The sequence below is a fragment of the Equus caballus genome, chromosome 17 (assembly GCF_041296265.1).
Source record: "Equus caballus isolate H_3958 breed thoroughbred chromosome 17, TB-T2T, whole genome shotgun sequence".
In the NCBI taxonomy this organism is placed as follows: Eukaryota; Metazoa; Chordata; class Mammalia; order Perissodactyla; family Equidae; genus Equus; species Equus caballus.
Genome location: NC_091700.1, coordinates 68906067 through 68926805, shown reverse-complemented (window position 1 = coordinate 68926805; position 20739 = coordinate 68906067). Strand labels below are relative to the sequence as shown.

Below are 20739 nucleotides of genomic sequence, written 5' to 3'. Positions count from 1 at the left end.
GTTTTCTTTACTTAGACTACTGTATTAGCGTGCTAACTAGTCTGCCTGCCCCTGCTTTAATCCGTCGTCTGTCCACTTTCTTCATTATGCTATAGCTTTATGTCTCACAAAATTTCCTCATCAGAAACCAATTTATGCCTCTTTGTTAAGGGACAAAAATCTAGATTGTTTAGCATGGCAGAAGGGCCTTCCTCATTCTTTTCTAAACCCCACTGGAAGACCATTTCCTTGCACATGCTGTTCCGCCTCCTAAGCTCTTCTCCAGGCCAGACCGCAGAGGCTGGTGTGATGGTTGGTGTGATGTTGCTTTTATTTGGTTCGCTACCAAAGCAGCAAATGGTTTGTGCATGGGACACGTGAGATCAAGGATGTGAGTGAGGGGCTGGGGCCCACAGAAGCGCAGCTGAAGTTCTGCAGTCACTGTTGGCTGCGTGGAGTGAGGAATCTGTGCGTCAGAGGTGGCCAGAGCCTGGGCTCCCTGCTTTTGTACTGTCAGACAGGGAAGGCGATCCTGTCGCCTCAAGGGTCCGCCCTGCTACTGAAGAGGGAGATTGTGCTATGCTTTCGTTGTCAATTTCCTGGTGGCCTTCCTGCTGCTTCATTGGATGTGAAGCAGATCTGGCCTTGCTCTACTGTGACTTGAATACCTTTCCTTCTTTTCCACTGTGCATCTTTTTAGAACCAGGCTTAAATATCACATCCTATTGTTAAATATCACATGCCTCTTCTGACACCTTCTTTTTCAGGAGTTGACTCCTTTAGTTGCTCTGTCGTCAGTGCTCTTGCGGCACCTTGTTCATAGGCTCTAACAGTTCCTATGAATCCCCACACTTATTTATTTGTTCACATAACTTTCTACTCCACTAGACTGTGAATCCCACAAGGTTAGAACTGTTCCTGCTCTTGTCATACCCCCCAGTGTTGCTAGACTAGCAGGTGCTACATGTGTTTTGAGTGATTGAGTGTGTTACTCTTAACTTCAGGTAATCATTTTCTAGGTGCTAGTTAATCTTTGGTTATTGGATAACCTGCCCTAAGAGGAAGACCAGTAAAACCTTCTTATTTCCAATCGCTTTTACGAGTTTTGTTTTGCTTGTTGTTTTTAGTATTTTCGTTTTACCCTTGTGCATGGAGAATGAGTTTTTGAAACAGGAAGTTAGAGTAGAAAGTCTGGGAACGTACTGCATTTTTCCACCTTAAGAAGCTCTGTGACTAAGGCAACAGACTAGACTGGCTGAGAATGTCTTCCTATTACATTGAAGCTGTGTCAGGATGTCAGTTTGGGCTTTGTTGTTCTTAAGAACAGACATATGCCAGAATCTTTGCAACCCTGTTTCCTCTAATTTTATCAGTAAGCATCTGAACTGAATAGTGAAGCATCAGAACTGCAAGCTAGAAGAAAAATTAAATGCAAATTTCCTGTATAACAGACGATAGCTCAAGCATCTGACATATAGAATACAACAAAACAGTCAGTTAAATATTATAGGTCTAAGTAGTGTTATGATTGATGTGGCTTGGCAGTTGTGTAAGACAAAGTGTTGCAAAACCACACGTGCTGACTTATCTTCTCTGAGTACAAACAATACACACCTAGCATTTTCTTTTGCTTCTTTGTAGCAATCGCTTTGAATTGCTGAACAGTGTAGTGTTGGATGGGCCCTGGAGGGTCACGCTGGAAGTTTAGATGCTCAGGACTCCTTCCTTCCTTCCTTCCTTCTTTGGAAAATAGACAGGTGGCTTAATCTTGTTTAACCAACCCTTGAGATTTGTAGAAAATATCCTTTCTGTTTTCTCCAAAATTGACTTAAAAGGTGTGAAAAAAAATGTAAGTTACTACAACTTATAGACAAAGAAAAAGTAAAACTCCACAGATGCAGACAGCAATATCCAGGAGAAGTACAACCAAAAGAAGAGAAAAGACCCAGAACTTGTTTGGGGTTAATAGTTTAAATTTTTCCAAAGACTTAGACTAGAAAATCTTTTGAAGTCCTTACACTTTCTGTGATTCTTAGACTTATTCTCAAATATTATAAAATACCTAAGTTTAGTATGTAAATGTTTATGAGCATTATCTTCATTATGGATTTTCACCTTAATATTATAAATTGGCTTTCTTTGTCCTCTCTCATACTTTTCACTGGAAATTTGATTTTGCCTGATGACAATGCTAAGAGTACTTTCTTTTTGATTGCATATGATTGATTTATCTTTGCTCATTCCTGTACTTTTAACCTTTTAACACAACCTATGATTTTTTTGTGGTTGTGTCTAGACTAAAACAATTAAGTTATTCCTAGTGCACTAATTTGAACTTTTAGTTGCTCTGATCCCATGATAGAATTTTTAGGCCATCTGGAAAGAATGGTGGATTAAAAAAAATAAAACATTTAAAACTTTAGAAGTTAAAGTTTTTAGTAACATTTGTGGCTGGGAGAAATTGGTAGCCACATTTCAGATACCATTGAAATGGCCTTTTGTTTCATCTGGAAATAGAGAAGAAAATATGAAAGTTCAGTATTTTCATTGGAGGCCTTTTACAAGGCACTGTTACTAAATGACAAATAATAAACCTATGTGAAAACTAAGCAGATGCTTCACCCCTTCAGTGACTTAAATAAACGAGAAACAAGAGTATAGAAATAAATATCTGCATAAGTAATTGAAAGTGCTTTTGAATACATAACAAGGCAAATGAAATCAAAATGCAAAGACATTAAATCTTTAGTGCTTTTACTTTCAAGAATTCAAAATCTTTATTTTTTAATTATGGTGTAAAAGAACAGATTTTATGAATAATTCTTATTCATGATACGATGTGAAATTACTCATAAGCCTTTTAAAAAGTTGATAGTATAGAAAAACATAACTGAATAATGACTGGCTGCCTAGTGTATGATCTCTGCTCTCAGTAATATGAGAACAATAAAGTTTCTTGTTATTCTAGGTTCCTCATACCCTCAAATGCAGAAATAGATTAAATCCTTTAAATAATAGCTTCATCTTAAATCAAGCCATAGGCGAAGGAGAAAAAAGAGTCTTAAAAAAATGGTTTACCGAGCATGGTGAATGGTTTTGGACATCAAAGCTGGTTCGGATGTGGTCCTTAGTACTCCCGTAGCTCTGCTGTGCAGGTTTTAGACTTTGATCTAAATTCTACAGTGTGTGGGAAACCACACCTTACATTGATGATTGTGTCACAGAGAAGGAGACATGGCCTGAAGTCGGTTTACCCACCATGAGGATAAGGATGCTGGTTTACCCAGCATGAGGATGTCAGTTGACCTCAAAGAACCAAGTGGGAAACAAGAAGACAAGATTCAGACCTCTTGCCTGAGTCGTTAGAAGAGCAAGAAAGAAACTAGCTAGCAGTTTTCAAGCTGCTGGCCTAGTGGTGAGACTCAGCTATTGGACAACACAATGTCACAGCTTCCTAGTGTTACAAATCAGAAGTGAAATGATAATAAATTAGATGCCATAGAGATAAGAAGCAGCAACCTTCATAGACTTCCCCCAACGTTATTTAAGTTGAATTCATTTTCCCCCAGAACTTTGTCTAAAAACGTTTTGTTTGGTTTTACACTAAAAATTATCCAGAAGGATAAAGTAGCATACTTATTAACACAAGTGAATGTTAAACCTATCTTATTGCTCTCTATGTGTGGCAGACAAAATTTCCAAAGAGATCTTTATCTGGTAAGCTACTTAATTAAACAAAGACCTGACTGACTGTCAGTTAACAGGCCTGTGACAGTATAACACTCACTGGGATTCAAAAATAGCGTTCGAGTAACAGGTCAGTGTTATACGACACGCATTAAAATGGTCTTATTTCATCCAGCTTTCAATTCTATGTATAATTGAAGGTCTAACTTCGAGACAATCTTTTCTCTCTGCTAGCTCTGTAGTCATCAAAATTCCATTATTTATTATCTAGTCAGCGTCAACAAAGTCTCACATCACTCTTGGGCTTTTAATGTGCTCCCATGAAAGCAAACGTTTATAGACCTGAGTCTTGTTTCTTCTTGTAGGTGGATGAGGTAATGCTGACTCTGAAGCAGGCTTTCAGTACCCAGATTAAGCTGTGCGAGACCTGCCCTATGCACTCTTTGCATAAGCTCTGTGAAAGGATTGAAGGTATGGTATAACTTGGCCTTGGCAGAACAGGAGTTTGCTTTGGCATTTGGGAAGTGAGAAAGTTGCTACTCTCATTGAAGGGTTCTTTGTTCCAAGACGAAACAAGAGCCCAAAGAATCATTTCTCTTGTCCAGTCAAATTTGTGTTGTCAGTCTCTGCTACGTGCTTGGCTTTTTCTTCTCTTTCTCTATCTTTTTTACGTTTCATTTTTCTTCTGAAGGCAGACTCAAGAAAGGGATTTGTGTTTCCCACAGTTCTGAAGACGCGGCTGTGTGCATAGCGGGAACTGAGCAAATATTTCTTGGATGAATGAAGAGAAGCAAAACCAGCCAGAATGTCTACTGTTTACCTAAGTCTTTCTTTTTTCCCTTTCTCACTTGATATGTTCCTTTTTTCCCAAAGTTTCAGGAATGAAACTTGAGTAGTTTCATTTGAGAGACATTTGAAAATCATGGAGATGATAGGCATCGTATCATAAAGCAAATTTTTAATTAAAAAAAGTATTCTGAGGAGGGGAGAGGGGCATGAGGGAGAGAGAGAGGTGACTCTAATTCACTTTCCTTTTCTTCTCGTTATCTCTTACTAACAAAAAAAGGTTGAAAACTATTGCACGAGAGAAGAAACATAATTTAATCAATACCTATTAAGCATCTACTATGAGCCAGGTAATGTGCTAGGCACTGGGGATACAGAAATGATTGAGATGTGGACTAGGCCATCAGAAAGCTTACAGTCTAAAGTGGAAGATAGGCATGTGAGCAAGTAAATGCAATTCGTTACAATAGGTGTTATAGTAAATGCGGAGAGTGCAGACTCCAGAACAAAGCAGAGAATGGACTAGTCATTGTAAAGGCAAATTGTGATTTCGGTTCAGTAGGCAGCAGAATCATAGGCTTCTGTCAAAATCGGGGATGAACAGCGGTGTTTACTGAATATCCATTCAACTGTGTGATCAAGGACTATTTAAATGTAATATTCAGATTTTAAAAATTATAATTGTAGTTTTACAGAAAGCATATTCTTTTCAAACGTATAAAATATTTACAAAAATGGGACATTCTTTGGTATATGGTAAAGGGAGCATTATAAATCTGTGGTGTAAAGACTGGATTACTTAGGAAATGGTATTGGATCAATGTGCTATCCAATGGAAGAAAAATTCCTTCACCTTGTCCTACTCGAAATATATTCTAGACAGATCAAAGTCCTCAGTATAAACAAACAAAATATTAACATTATTAAAAGAAAATAAGAATATTCTTATGTCCTTGAACAAGGAAGCCTTTATTAAGACACAAAAACTCAGAAACTGTTGAAAGCAGACGTTGACAGATTTGACTTCATAAAAATTTAAGGTTTTTACACAGCAATAACTGCTTACTTGCAAGTTAAAGGATGAGCAACAAATAAAGAGGTAGCAGATTGGTATCCCAAATTTGTAAGAACTCTTATAATCTGTAAGAAAAAGATAAAACCACCAGTAGGAAATTACGCAAATCAAATTAAAAAACACTTCTCTGAAAAGGAAATTGAAGGTCCAATAATAAAAATGAGAAGCCTCTCCACCTTACTAGATATCAGAGAAATGAGAAGGCAAACAGCGATACGACACTCATCAGATTGTTGGTGAATTTGTAGGGATATTGATACATTTGTGCGATGCTGATGGGAGAGTAAATTGGTACATTTTGGGGGACAATTAATAGAAACTCATTAACCTCAAATTGCACATACTCGGTTAACCAGCAGTTCTATGACTTAATAAGAGAAACTCTTACAGAGGCGCAGAAGGTAACATTTTCAAGATTGTATTGTTTGCAAAAAATAATGGATGATTGGAAACAATCTAAATGTCCATCAATAGCATAACTGAAGTATATTCATATAATGGATCAATTAATGGGAATGAATTTGAACTTTATATCAACTTGGATACATCTTAAAATTATGTTATTGAGTGAAAAAATGATTTGCTGAATAACACTCTGACACTGTCTGGAAAATACATAAAATAATACCCTATATTTCTTTAAAAAATTTGATCTGCTTTTAGACTTACAGAAAAGTTGCAGAGAGTTTCCAAATATTTCTCCCCACCTCCCCACATTGTTAGCCTCTTATGTAGCCACAGTGCAATCATCAGAACAGGAAGTTAACATTTGTACAATATTATTATCCAAACTAAACTCTTCAATTGATCTTCACCAGTTTTTTCACTCGTGTCTTTTCTTTGCTCCAGGATCCCAGTCAGGATCCCCCATTGTATGTAGTTGTTATTTTGTCCTGGTCACCTATAGTCTGCAATTCTTCCTCAGTCTTTCCTTGTCTTTCATGACCTTGACATACCCACTGAGTATTGCTCAGGTATTTTGCTGAATGTCCCTCAGTTTGGCCTGTCCAGGGTATTCTCATGTTTAGACTAGGGTCACTCCTCTGGCAAGAGCTCTATAGAAATGATGCTGTGTCCTTCTCAGCACATCTAACCATGGGGCTCATGATGTTCATAAGTTTTATTACTGGTCATGTTGCCCTTAACGCCTGCTCAGGATGGGTGCAGGAATTTTCCACTGTAAAATTACTGTCTTTCCCCCCTGGAATCAACAAACATTTTAGGGAAGATAGTTTGAATCTATACAAATCTCTTTTCTCTCACACCTTTGCCCACTGATTCTAGCGTCTATCAAAGGCAAATTCAGCTCTCTCTATAATGTTTTAATATTTTTAAAATGTAGAACTTATTATATTACTTGGGTAATAAAATATAAAGCAAAAAATGTATATTTATAGGAAAAAAAACCTGGCAGCAAATACTCCCCAAATGTTAATAGGATAAGGATGAGTAATATTTTCCTTTTTGAGTTTTAGTTTTCAAACCTCACACTATAGAAATAAGTTATTTCTATGTAGACGAAGCTAAACACCAGTAAAGAAGCAACTTTGTATTTTCTTTTTAAAACTACACCATAGGAGTGTTTTAAAATATATTTTCTATAACAGAAAAGAAGTTTCAACTTTCATACAAGTGGACAGCCTGTCACAAGCTGGCTCTCACACCACAGGGGAACTATCGCAGACAGGAAGTATTCTGATTGTATGTAAAAATGGCTAGACCTCAGTTTTGTGGCACCTGAAGTGTTCAGAGACCATTTTAAAGAAAAAGAATGCAAAATTATGAATCAAGAATTAGTAGGGCCCCTCCCAACATCCTGAAACTTCAGTTTATCCAGCTTCAAGGTATGCACATATCTGAAGGGAGCAGAAGAAGGGTCCATATTGACTGCAAAGAGATTCACACAGGTTTATTTTCATAAGACCTTGGAGAACACCTTCTGATATGATTTTCCCCCCTGCCTTCAATATCAAAGAGCCTCAGATAGGGCAGCGCTCTGACAATAAGCATAAAAATAATAACAATAAAGCAGATACTTCTGTAGGACTCACCATGTCTAGGCATTATTATGTTTTGCATATATTAGCCCACTTAATCCATATAAAAATCCCCAAAGATGGGTACTGTTTTTATTCGTTGTTTTACTCATGAGGAAACTGAGGCACTGAGACACATAGTTGGTCATGGTGGCCACATCCACATTGCTTGGAAGGGGCAGAACCAGGATTTGGACTTGTTCAATCTGTTTTCAAGGTGAGTTGATGCCTCCTCTCTGGGAGAATGTCAGAATGTCAGAATTTCAGGGTCCAGCTGCTCTGAAGCCCCGGCATTTGTGTGCCTCCCAGAGGTGTGTTCATCTAAGTAAGATAAGGATGCGAGTTTTAGGCTTGTTTTATGCATAGGTACAAAGTGTAACGCTGGAAGAAGGACCGCATTTCAATTAAGCACAAATTAATAGGAGTAGAAAGTTAGTGAGAAAGATATTTAAAAGTATCTAGATGTTAGTATTTCCTATCACATACTCAGACTTACAGTGTTCCTGTCACTATGTGTGGCTACATTCATAAGGAGTTCTATTTCTTTTTTTTTTTTTTTTTTTTAAAAGATATGTGTGTGTGTGTGTGTGTGTGTATGTGTACATCACAACAACAAGGAGTTCTATTTCTATTGAAAAAAAGAAAGAGAGTAGATAAGTATGCTGATTTGGGGCTAATCATCGATGCCTATGTCAAGTGAGTCTTGCCATTTAGACTGGGAGGAAGAGCGCCAGCCATGTCTGTGGACCGAAGTGAATTGAGGAGGCAGTGTCTAAGGAGAACTCCATCTCCCAAGGACCAACCTCAGGATGTGAAACTAAAGCGATGTTGAGCATCATGCAGATGGAGTGGTTATCCTCAATCTTGTGTTCCTACACTAACATGCATGAGGGATAAATAATATACTTGCCTTTCCATATCAGTAATTCACTAATCAGTGGTTCCAAAATGGGGGGAAGAAGGAAGTCAAATCAGGTTCGCAGCAGTGGAGGGGTGATGGATAATTTGAAAATAAACTCCAGCTGTTTCCAATTCCTTTCCTGAAATAAAGGTCTAAAGAAACTTCCTGGGCTATGGATTTAGTTAAATTATTTCAAATAACTACCCTCTTTACTTCCCTCCTTTTTAATCTTTTATCCTCCTAGGCATGTGAATAAGACACTGGAATAGTAAACAACATAAAACAAAACAAAAACAATCATGTGAATCAGTTTCTTCATATATTGCCTAAGGACCCTCCTAAGGAGACTTTGCCAGCAAATGATAAACTATGGTAGTGAGCGACATCACACCATCAAAATGGATTTTAGCGCCTGCTGTTTCTGTGTGCGATCACAGAGATTTTCAGAGTTTTGTTGTATATTGCACAAAGCAAGGTAAAGCTGAGAAGTTTTCAGGAGCTTTTCTTCTTTCTGATTCCTGTTATATACTGTATAGTGGTTTAAAACAGGTCCAGTCGTGGCACTGTACATGTTCCGATGATGAAATAAATCTAGTTCTTTTAAAGCAATGTATATTTTTTTCATTTCTTTTTTCTTAAAGATTGGCACCTGAGCTAACAGCTGTTGCCAGTCTTCTTCCCGCCACTCCCTTCTTCTTCTCCCCAAAGCCCCCTGGTACATAGTTATATATTGTAGTTATGAGTGCCTCTGATTCTGCGATGTGCGACGCCGCCTCAGTGTGACCTGATGAGTGGTGCCTCGTCCGTGCCCAGGATCCAAACCAGTGAAACCCTGGGCCACTGAAGCGGAGCGCGTGTGAACTTAACCACTCGGCCACGGGCCTGGCCCCAGCAATGCATATTTTGAAGTGATTCTCTCTCAGTGATTTTAAAGTGCCAGTCTACCTATAAGATTCATTAAATATTAGATATGGCTAGATATCCTCTTTGTAATCAAAGTACAGTAACAATACTGTACATGGCACCGGACTATTGTGAAGGAGATCTGTTCCTTAAAAATAGAGGGTCAGTTGTAGAGATAAGTGATTATGAATGTAAATATGAAAGCTGTAATTAAAAAAGAATCATTGTAAATGTCAATTAAATTTTCTCTTTAAAAAAAATTTATAAAAACAAAAATGTTTGCATGGAAAAACTTTTTGCCCAAGGACCTACTATAAATTATGTGTGAGAGTGCAATAGATAGACAAATAACATGATATAAAGAAGTAAACAATTTCTTGGGAAAATAATAGCACTAAAAATATCACCAAATACTAAATGTTCTCCTTGAAATTTCACCCTAGGATGAGACCCGCCTGCACGAGGAGGAGAGATTACTGTCTAAATCATTCTTTCTTTTTCAAATGTCAAGTTTTAAGCTTAAAGATTTTGGCCAAAGCTAGTATTCACCTATGAGTTTCTATGGTGGTGGCTAAGTTTGTTAGTATATGAAATGGTACTGGTTGTACTGTTGATTTGATATCATTTAGAAACTTTTCATTAATAATTCTTACTTCAAGATCACTGGCAAGGGGCTGTTGATGTCGGTGAGGAGGTTTTCCGTCTTGTTGTAGTCATTTCATTGTAGTGTTCCATGGTTTGTTGTAGGCAGGAGCACATCTCCTTGAGACGATTTAGCTTCAGAGCCTGCTGGCGAAGGACAAGCTGCAATGCCTTATATACATTTTGATCCCTGCAGCTGGACTCAGTTTAATACTAACCCCCATCACATTCCATAGGTCTCTACCCTCCGAGAGCCAAGCTGGTAATACAGAGGCATCTCTCATCGCTGACAGATAATGAGCAAGCTGACATCTTTGAACGAGTTCAGGTAACATTTAGAGTTCTCACAAATAAGATATAAGGAATGAGAATTAGATCCTATTTTTGTAAGTTCCTTTTTTCATGCCTGTATCTGAAGTTAAAGATATATATCTTATTGTGCTATTTGATAGTCCCTAGAATGCCACTGTTACTTTTGCTTCCAAGAGTAGTTAAATGTTCAGCTTTATTCCTGTTTGTCTGCTAGACACATAAAACCTAGTGAGAATAAAATAAAATGAGAAAAGCTGTGTTGCCATAGTGTGCCCTTGGTTTGTCTGTTTAATAGAAAATGAAGCCGGTCAATGACCAGGAAGAAAATGAACTTGTGATTTTACATCTGAGGCAGCTGTGTGAAGCCAAGCAGAGGACACACATTCACATCGGGGAAGGCCCTTCTGTGAGAAGATGTTTTCTCCTTGACTTGTTCTTATTTTATTTATATATTTAATCAAAATGTCACAGCAGGCGTGAAAAGAGTGTCTTTCCTTTGTGTTTTCATCTTTAGGGCTAAAGACCTATCAGATTTATTTTTCAGCATTTAAGGAGTTTTATAGACAATTTTAGTAGACCTGTGCACATTAAGATAAAATAATAGTGGTTTTTGGTATAAAAACAGTAATAACAAATGTTCGTGATTTAGAATGAACACACATCTTTCGTTATAGTAATCCATTATTTTCTTTCAAATTCATATGAACATCTTATTTCATCAAAAGCTTACATAGCCTGAATGGTCAAGAGCAAACATGGGGAGAAGTGCTAGTATCATGCAAACAGCTATCCTAGCTGCAAACCAAGGGATGATATTTTTGTGCACGTGATGTAGAAGGTGTTCCCAGCTGCATACAGATAAAGCAAGACCACCAGCAATGGCATCTAAGGGATCATGACATATTTACCTTTTAATGGCCCTAATTCAGGTTATGTCTTTATTTCACTATATTCAGAACAAACTGAGTATCACATTATTAGTGATTCCTTAATTTATGCATTAAATAAGCATTTCGAGAGAACCTTCTGTGAGCCAAGCTGGGTGATAATGGTGAACAAAAAAGAGATGCATGAATGATATTCCCACCAGAGAGATGGAATATTCCACAGGGGCATGCAGACAGATAAACAGATACATGTAATAGAGTCATCCCAGTCCTTATACACACCCCAAGCCCATCCAGCCCACATTCCTATCCATTATTTTCTTTCCTTTCTTGATGAGGGTCATATTTCTTTTATTGGTAACTTCTTAGAGGACCCCATGGAGCCTGTGCTGGTAGGGCCCTTTATTGCCTCCTGCATAGACTGTGCTGAAGCCTCCAGCCTGGTCTTTCAATCTCTGATTTCCCTGTCCTTTAGGTGATTTTTTTAACACTCCCTTCAGATAAATACCCCCCAACCATTACTTTCACAGTGATGCCCCTCTGCTTGTAAATTCTGATTAGTGCGTCTTCCTACTCACCTGGCACTTAAGACCAGTCAAGGTTTTATCTCCAGCCTCACTTTTCCACGTTACCTTCCACAGCTTCCCTCTATTTTAGTCAACCACCTGCACAGATGTCCATGAGCATTCCAGTCTACATGATTTTTCCATCACCATCCCCAGTGCTGGGAAAGTCTTCATCTCCTTTTTTCTGCCTGTCTGAAGATTGTGTATCCTTTTCTTCCTAACCACTGATACCTACAACCATTCTTCATACTTCCACATTTGATATTTGTATGGTGCTTTGTGTTACTGCTAAATGTGAATATATTCATGCAAGGAAATGGTAAGGTTTCTCTCTTGGAAGTTTTCTGACACTAAAAACCATGTAATATACATAGTAACTTAGTTCAATAGGATAAAATAGAGAGAGAACCTAATATAGTGGACACATTGTAGATTTTCATACAATTTAGTACTATCACTGAATACTTGTTGATCTAAAGGATAAATGGCCCCCTCATAAATGAAAATGGAATTATAACAGAGGCACTAGCAGAATCCAGCTTTACTAGAAGATGCTTTGTTCTCTGACACTTATTTCCTGTGTTTTTCTTGGTAATTTGGATACAAATTGGAAAAGGATAGTTAGAGTTGTTAATCAAAATAACAGCAGTAAAAATTGACATTTCAAGTTTAATTTTTGTTAAATGCAGCAGGAATATATTAGTGGAAAGGAAGGGCATAAAGGAAAGATCTTATTTCTGTCTTTTTTATTATGATATTAAAAATTAAATCCTTTCCCTTATAATCTGTGTGTTCACAGTGTGGAACCTAAATTATTACTTCTTAATAGAGCTATAGAAGAATTCTTGTGCTTTTTAATGGCTTAGTCATAAGCCTGTCTTTAAAGCCTCATTTAACCTTGAGTATTTCCAAACTGAAATTTCTGTTTTTCTTTCTATAGACTATTTCAAATAGTACAATCCCGGAAAATGCGACAAGCAGTGGAAGGTTCAAACTTGACATTCTGAAGAATAAAGCTAAGCGATCCTTAACTAGCTCCTTGGAAAATATCTTCTCAAGGGTAAGATTAAACCAAGGCTTGTTTAGTTATTAATGTCTGTGTCTTCTAACTGCTTTGTTTCACTCTCAACTGGCTCACAGAAGATTTAGAACAACAACGCCAAAAAAAAAAAAACTACTAAGAAAACTTTAACACTTTTTAAAAATAATCTCTCAAAATAAGCGTCACTCTCAGATCTAGATTTATTCTGGTGCCTTTGCTATCTGAATATGAGCAGTAGAGGTCTCATGGTAGAGTTATACTATGTATAGAAAAGGGGGAATAGAATATCGATGCCCAATACTGTAAGAACTTTTTATCCTTTGCCACATAAAGTTATAAAGAAGCCCTTCTTTTGTTTATTAGGAGCTGATAGGGAATGCTGAAAATTGTAAGTATAAATTAGCAGAATTTATGTATTCCATTTAGTAAATTTGTATATTCTGTTTAAAAATAAGCAAAATAGTTCCCCTTCCCCTTCATTTTCCTCTTCCTGAACAACTCAGTCCTAAAGCTATTAGGTGAGATCTAGCCCGGTAGATGTCTTGGGTCTGGAAAGCAGGGGCGCCATAGTCACTCAGAGCAAGGAGATGGAGCCTACTGGGGTGCTGTGTGTGGGGCGGGGCGTCCAATGCAGCTTGTGGAAACCAGAGTGTAGTGAGGAGGGCGTCAGTTTCGGAGGGCAACCTGGTTTGGGAAGTCAGAGCCTGAGCCAGTGACGAGGGCTTGCCTGTAGAGGGATGGCCCAGTGCAGGATGTCAGAGCCAGAGGAGAGGGGAAAAGGCATTCAAAGTGCCCAGTACAAAGAGTTAGCGTCTGAGCAGAGTGAGGATGGCATCCACGTGTGGGAGTGGCAGCCCCAGTGTGGGGTGTTGGAGCCTGAGTGGAGTGAGGAGAGTGTCTGTGAGGTGGCACTTGTGGAGATTGGTTACACACAGGGGACTGAACAAATATGTAAATGTATTAAGGACAGTGGGATTCTGGGAGAAGGGAATTACAAATATGAAAAGGGAGGAAATTAGAATGAATCCTGTGTGGCTGGATTCAACTCAGAGGTAACAGTATGAAATCTTGGTTATCTATCTATTTATTTATTTTTTGAGCAATGGAATTTTATATATAATATTATACATATATAGTATATATGTATTAACACATATATGTGTGTGTGTGTAAATGTGTACATATGGTCCATGGCTCTGTCCGCTGATAGGAGCTAGGAACAGCTTTTCTATACATAGCAGATAATAAATTAAGCCTGCATGGGTGACACCTCGCAACCAGATTTTGGTTTCTATATATCATTCCCCAAGAAGGAAACAGGATCCTGGGAGAAATGCTAGTTCCAGGACTGCAGGGAAAGTGCAAGATAACTCCAGAGCATCTTGGTGTCCTATAAGGAAGTGCTCAAAGAAAGATGGTGATATGTCATAAAGACGTAAAAACTTTGAAGAGCTCCCACTGGTGACTTCTGCAACAATATGAGCATCAAACTAAGTGATAGCAACAGATTGTAACCTGTTGCATAAGATAGGAAACTATGAGCCTATTCTGATATGAAAAATAAATGAATACATTGAAAGTTTGATTATGATCAGGATTTAATGGATGTAATTCACACTTATTAATTACAAATGGGAAAACAGTAACTTTCCAGTGGAGATGGCTGGCAGAGACCACCTTAATCAAGTGATCAAATTGAACATCATCAGCATTGGGACAAGTTGAAATCTTGTGGCACCTGATACAAAGAATACAGCACCAGTTCTGTGGTATTTCTGCCAAAGGGGCAGACCCTGAATCTAATCATGAGCAAACATCAACAAACCCAAACCAAGGTGCAGTCTACAAAGTAACTAGCCTGTTACCTTCAAAAGTGTCAAGTTCAAGAAAGTCAAGTGCAGTTGAACCTTAGGACACAATAACTTCTGCTATCTGGTCTTCTTATTTTTATTTCTTTGCTAGAACTCAAAATACTCTTATAGGTATTTCTCTTAATAATTGAAATTCTTCTAATTCTAGCAAATCATGGTCAGCTGACAATACTATTATTTTATCAGCAGAAAGCAGAATCTAGGAAAAGAGCATCTAGAAGATTTGTTATAAGTGTGTTAATGGAACTTTTCATAAATTTTCATACCTCTGTTTCTCTAAAATTTATAGATTAGTTATGTTCTTTCTTTCTCTCCTTCCTCCTTCTCTCCCTTAGTGTTTAGTGAGAATTTTAGTAGAAAGGCGATTGAAGTGGTCAGGAGACCTGAATCCAGGACCTGGCCCTAGCAGATTTTATTTTTATGACCTTGGACAAATTATTTATCTTTTCTAAGCCATCATTTCCCCATTTGTGGAACGGGCATACTAATACCTGCTTACCTCACATTACTGTGAGGATGAAATGTCAGCATGTTAGGAAAATATCACACCCTAGATATGAGGTGTACATTCAGCAGTGGTAAGCTCTGAAACTTCTGTCATTTACAGAATGACCAAGTGTTCAGAGTGTTATTTTCTTTATCCTCATTTAGGACTTTGGCGTTCTGCACTGTCTTTGCACAGCTGACTTTGAAGTGCCGCTTATGTAGCCTTGAATGGCTGTAATGACTCTTTCAGCAAGGGCACAGCCAATCTATTTTGGTCAAGGTGGATACTGTAACTTTTGTGTCCCAAAGTGCTGCCAAGTGCCGTAAATTATGTGACCTAACAAGGTCTTGCTTGCGCCACGTGCAGCAGAATGGACTTGTTGGGAAGGTTGGCAGCTACCCATGTTGTAGTAAAGGTTACATAGAAAAGGGGGTTTGTGTACTTCTAAAACTTGTTAGTTTATTTTTTTCTCTCTGAGTTCTATGGTAGGAAATTGACACTCTAGTCATAGAGTTTGGCTCATAATGGCTTCCATTTTTAAATGTCAAAATATTTTATTTAACTAACTATAGTTGTTTATGAAATAGGATACATTTTTGAAATGCTTTAAAGCTCAGCTCATTAATGATTAAAAAGTGGGTCCAAGGGAAAAAGTTTGACACGTGTATTACCAAATCATAATATAGTAAAGCTGAAAAAGCTATCTGTTCACAGGTGAAAAGACAGTGTGTTGTATTCTGATTGTTTATTGCTTTTTCTTAAGTTGAAGTTTTCCAAAAGAGGAATATTTACTGATACATTTATTAATATGTATATATATTTCCAAAAGAGAAGTATTTACTGATATAAAGTGTGAGTCATTGGAAAACAGTCATCATTTCCTGCTTTCTTCAAGGGTAATATCCACTGTCCTCACTTGTTGAAATGTGTGAATTAATGATCGTGGTAGTACAATATAATTTTAAATTAAGTGTGTTTTTCTTTGTGCATCAGAAAAACACCTGGATAAAACACTTCTATGCGTAAAATGTGTGATTTATGTTGCTTTTCTCATAATGGAAATGGTTTGATACCCATCTGACTACTTTTCTATTGTGACCAAATAACCTGTTTGAGATAACAAGGCAGGGTGGCATGTAAGTGGCAGCTACAAATAGCAGAAAGCAACATGACCTTTACTATAGTTTCCTCCTGGCCACACGCACTAACCCAATAATTTTCAGCCATATATGTAGTTTATTATTGGAAGTATGTCGTATTGTATAGAACTGAAGAACTGAAAGAACCTTGATCAGGTTCTAGGACACTTGCAAAATAACACTTAACCAATTTAGGCTAATTAGTTTTATTTGTCATTCTGCTTTTCACAAAGCTCTATCTTCAGGAGGTAGCATTGAGTAAGAGCTTAATAGCTTTACTTTTAAATTGTACTTCCTGGGTTCAAAACACTGCTCTGTTCTTTGACTGTGTAAACTTTGGCAACAATGTCTATTAGAACTTCCGTCTCCTTGTCTGTAAAGTTGGGCTAAATAACTATACCTACTTCATAGCATCGTTATGAGGATTAAATAAGATAATGCACTGTAAATGTTTAACATAGTATTTGGCACGTGATAAACATTCAGTAATATTAGATGCAGCTATTAATTTTATTATTGATATAGTTGTTGTTATTTAGGGAGCCACCAGAGATAGAAAACTATAATTAATATACATAGATAAGAATAAATATTGTTTCTATGAAACAAAGATGCCATACACATAAAACAGTCAGTTGAGAACAAGAAAGAGCTCTTAAAACTTTCTGAGAGTGGACATAAAAAGAAAAATTCAATAGAAGGCTTAGAAAGCTAGAGTTGAAAACCCTCCCAGAAAGTAAAGCAAAATAACAGGAACATGGAAAAATAGGAGAACACGGTAAAAAGTTAAAGGATCAGTCTGGAGATCCAAAAGCCAAATGGCAGGAGTTGCAGATAGAGAAAATGCATGTAGAAATTTTCAAAGAAATCATTTAAATAGTTTCTCAGAGCTAATGGACGTGTTTCAAGATTTAATGGGCTCAGAAAATGCACAATAGAACAACTGAATAAAGCTGTGCCAAGGCACATCGTTGTGAAATTTCAGGGCGCCCAAGGGTAGACTTAGATTCTGTTCCAGAGAAAAATAGTAGGTCATACACACACGTGCTTAAGAATCACAATGGCCTTAGACTTCTGTACCAAGAAACACTTGAGCAATGCTAACATATTCTTAAGAAAAGTTTCCAACCAGAATTGTATATTTAGCCAAACTGTTAATGAAACAGTCCAGAATAACGACATTTACAGACCTGTAATTAACAACAAAGAAATTACCTCCCAGTCTCCCTTTCTCAGAATGTACCCAGAGTATATGTTCCACCAAAATGAGGAATTAGACTAAAAAAGAGGAAGACATGAGATCAAGGAAACAAATTCCAATGTAGAATAGCATCAAAGGAAAATTTCTAGTTTTGTAGTGAAATAAAATACTGGGAAGATCTATTCAGCAATCCTAAATTGCAACCAGACGAGATTGGGACAGGAAGACGGAGGTCTCCATAATGGGTAGCTCAAAGAAAAAAAAATGTAATTGATGGATTATGTGATGTTTAACCATACTGAGACTTTTTGGTGACTTTTGTGATAAATTAGTAACTGCTGAGGCTGTTGTTAACTCCATGAAAACAAATTGTAAAAGATTTGAGTTGTAGTAATAGTAAGTATGTAGCTCAGGAGCAGATATTTAAGCACAAAATATTGATTTAACTGAAACTTGTGAAATAGCTGTATTGAGAGGAGAGGGAAAGAGAGAAGTATGTGTGGGGATGGATAAACAAGTGAGAATATGGAAGTCTCATCTTCCAGAGTAGGAAGTCAACAGATAGTATGTGAAATGGAAAGGTTAAAGAATAATAATGTAAACTGAATAGCAGAAGCATTGGTGTAAATAATTTCAAGTGTTTACTTTTGTGGAATGGGATTCAGTGGGTCAGAGAAGGGGCTGGTGACTGCCATTTTCTGTTAAAAGCTTGGTAGCACAATTTTGACTTTTGTAATTTTGTGTAGGTATTACTTTGATTAAAATTTAAAAGAGAGGCCAGCCCAGTGGTGTAGAGGTTAAGTTCGCACACTCTGCTTCCGTGGCCCGGGGTTCGTGGGTTCAGATCCTGGGCATGGACCTACACACCGCTCATCAAGCCATGCTGTGGTGGCGTCCCACAAAGTAGAGGAGGTTGGGCAAAGATATTAGCTCAGCGACAATCCTCCTCAAGCAAAAAGAGGAAGGTTGGCAACAGATGTTAGCTCAGGGCCAGTCTTCATCACACACACACACACACACAACCCCCTACACACACACACACACAAATTAAAATGAAATTTAACCCCCTCCTCTCGAAAAAGTAAACCCAAGAATGTATGGAGACAAATTTAGAACTGTAAAGCGCTCTAGAAATAGTGTGTTTTTTATTTTGCAGAGTCACTGTCACACTGACTTGACTTGTATTTCTAGTTATTCTTTGTAGAACTTTTCCATGTGTTTTAGAGTTACATAGAATGCCTCAGTGTGTATTTAGTCTCTGAAGACCTTCTATGATGTACCCAACCTGCTTTCCATCCTCTTTTCTTCAATAATTGGCTTCACTTTCTTCCTATACAAAGTGAGGGAAATAGATGAGGTGATCTCTTTGGTTCTTATTTCGTAGCTCACCTATGAAATCCATACCAAAGGACTATGTGAAAAGAAAAACAAGAACCAATTAACCAATATTGAAGTGGATTGATATCTAGTCTTCTAGTGAGAAATGCTTTATTGAAGTAGTTTTGCATTATGGAATAATGAATGAAGCTAAATCCATACATTTTAGGAATCGGTTTTCTTTTTTTAACCTGTGTTTATTATAATCCTGTAATGTAAATTATGATGTTTGTAATCGAGGTTGTTTGGAGATTGTATGTATTAAACCATTTTCTTTATAACAGTTGTGGTTTATTGTGCTGTACCTTCCACATTTGTGTTTATCTGTATGAGATACAAAGTTAATGGGGCTCTCGCTGATCTTATGGGGATCTCCTGGTCTTACGGATGAATAATGTTTAACCTTGTAACCAAAGTGACTTCAAAAAGCTTGGTCCAAATACCTCAGTATCCTTTGGCTGATTTAGAAATAATGGAAATAGATGGCGAATAGTTCTATTTACTGTGCTGGAATGGTTGTTAATAGTGCCAAAGAATTTGAGTGAACAAAAAAAGATCAATTTAATGCTGACGTAAAGAGGCAACCTTCAGCTGCCTTTTACAGTTTTAAAGTAAAGATTCAAACCATATAAACGCTTTAATTTCATTCTCCTCGCTCAGGGAGCAAACAGAATGCGAGGTCGCCTTGGAAGTATGGACAGCTTTGAACGGTCCAACAGTCTTGCTTCGGAGAAGGTATCTACGCAGAGCTCCCGTTTTTACTACTAATTGTGACTTGGCCAAAACCAACACTGATGTGGTAATGTGCATGCTTAGTTATGTTGTTATGATCCTTTATGACTTAAAAAAAATAAATATTTGAGGCTTTTAAATAAGAAGATTCTGGATATTAGCCTGTTGCTCTTTCTGCCTGTTCTGCTGAAGCTTTCTCATGGAGGGACAGAACACAGCCCTTTCTGGCTAAGTTTGCCCCATCACGCCCTTTACTGTTTGGAGACAGTATGCTTTGGAGGACAATATTTAAGCAACCGTTGATCCAAAGCTATAGAAAAGTGAGCCATGTAACTACCACACTGTACAGTGATCTTTTTATCTTTTGTTTCCTCCCTATGTTACTTTTCCCCCCCATTTTTAACCATTTCAACTGTAACATTAGGCTCTTCTTTATCTCGTAGACACTTCTCAGCACGTTTGGTTTCCTGTTTCCTGTTTCATGCAACATGTAACCTGCGGCATATGCAACTTGGTTTTTTAATGGAAAAATATTAAAATATTTTTACTAAACTTTCTGTTGATAAAATTGAGGGCTTAATCCAACTATGAGTCTGCTAACCCTAACCCATGTTTATCAAGCTAAACATTTATACAGCGTTGCCTCTTCTGGAAAGTATAAACAGCATACCTGTCTCAATTGAAAGATTTATGATGTCTCCCCATGCAATATGAGAGGCATTCCAGCATAGCTCACTTTCCATTTATTTCCTGTTTTTCATGTCTTTTAAAAAATTTTACCTCAGGGAACACGTAGTTGGATAGAAACATCCAGAGTGAAGGAAGATACTTAACAGGCTTTATTTTATTTTCCTGAAGGCTCTGCCACGAGACTTGGACACTTAAGCGTTGTGATATTGTTTTGACAGTACAGGAAACAAGAGACTGATATGTCGCGGAAATCAGTAGATACGTAAACACAGACCTCACCCTCTTTTGGTCATGATCTCTTTTCATCTTTCTGGCAACAACCAGAAAAGTACAGTAGCTATAGTATTTTACCACAAAGCATTAGGGAAAGAATACCTTTTCTTATCATCCTTTTCCCTCTCTGGCCTATCTTTACGGATGCTGTCT

General features: G+C 37.5%; 1 protein-coding gene across 19 annotated transcripts in view; it reads left to right on the top strand.

Annotated features, from left to right (window-relative positions):
* TBC1D4 (TBC1 domain family member 4) overlaps positions 1–20739 on the top strand; it is a 175935-nt gene that overhangs the window by 117320 nt on the left and 37876 nt on the right. For all 19 annotated transcript variants that reach the window (XM_070239868.1, XM_023621692.2, XM_023621691.2 and 16 more), the window contains exons 5-9: positions 4032–4137; positions 10246–10337; positions 10617–10727; positions 12715–12834; positions 19552–19626. In XM_070239868.1, coding sequence (XP_070095969.1) covers positions 4032–4137; positions 10246–10337; positions 10617–10727; positions 12715–12834; positions 19552–19626 — 504 coding nt within the window. The remainder of the gene's footprint in view (positions 1–4031; positions 4138–10245; positions 10338–10616; positions 10728–12714; positions 12835–19551; positions 19627–20739) is intronic.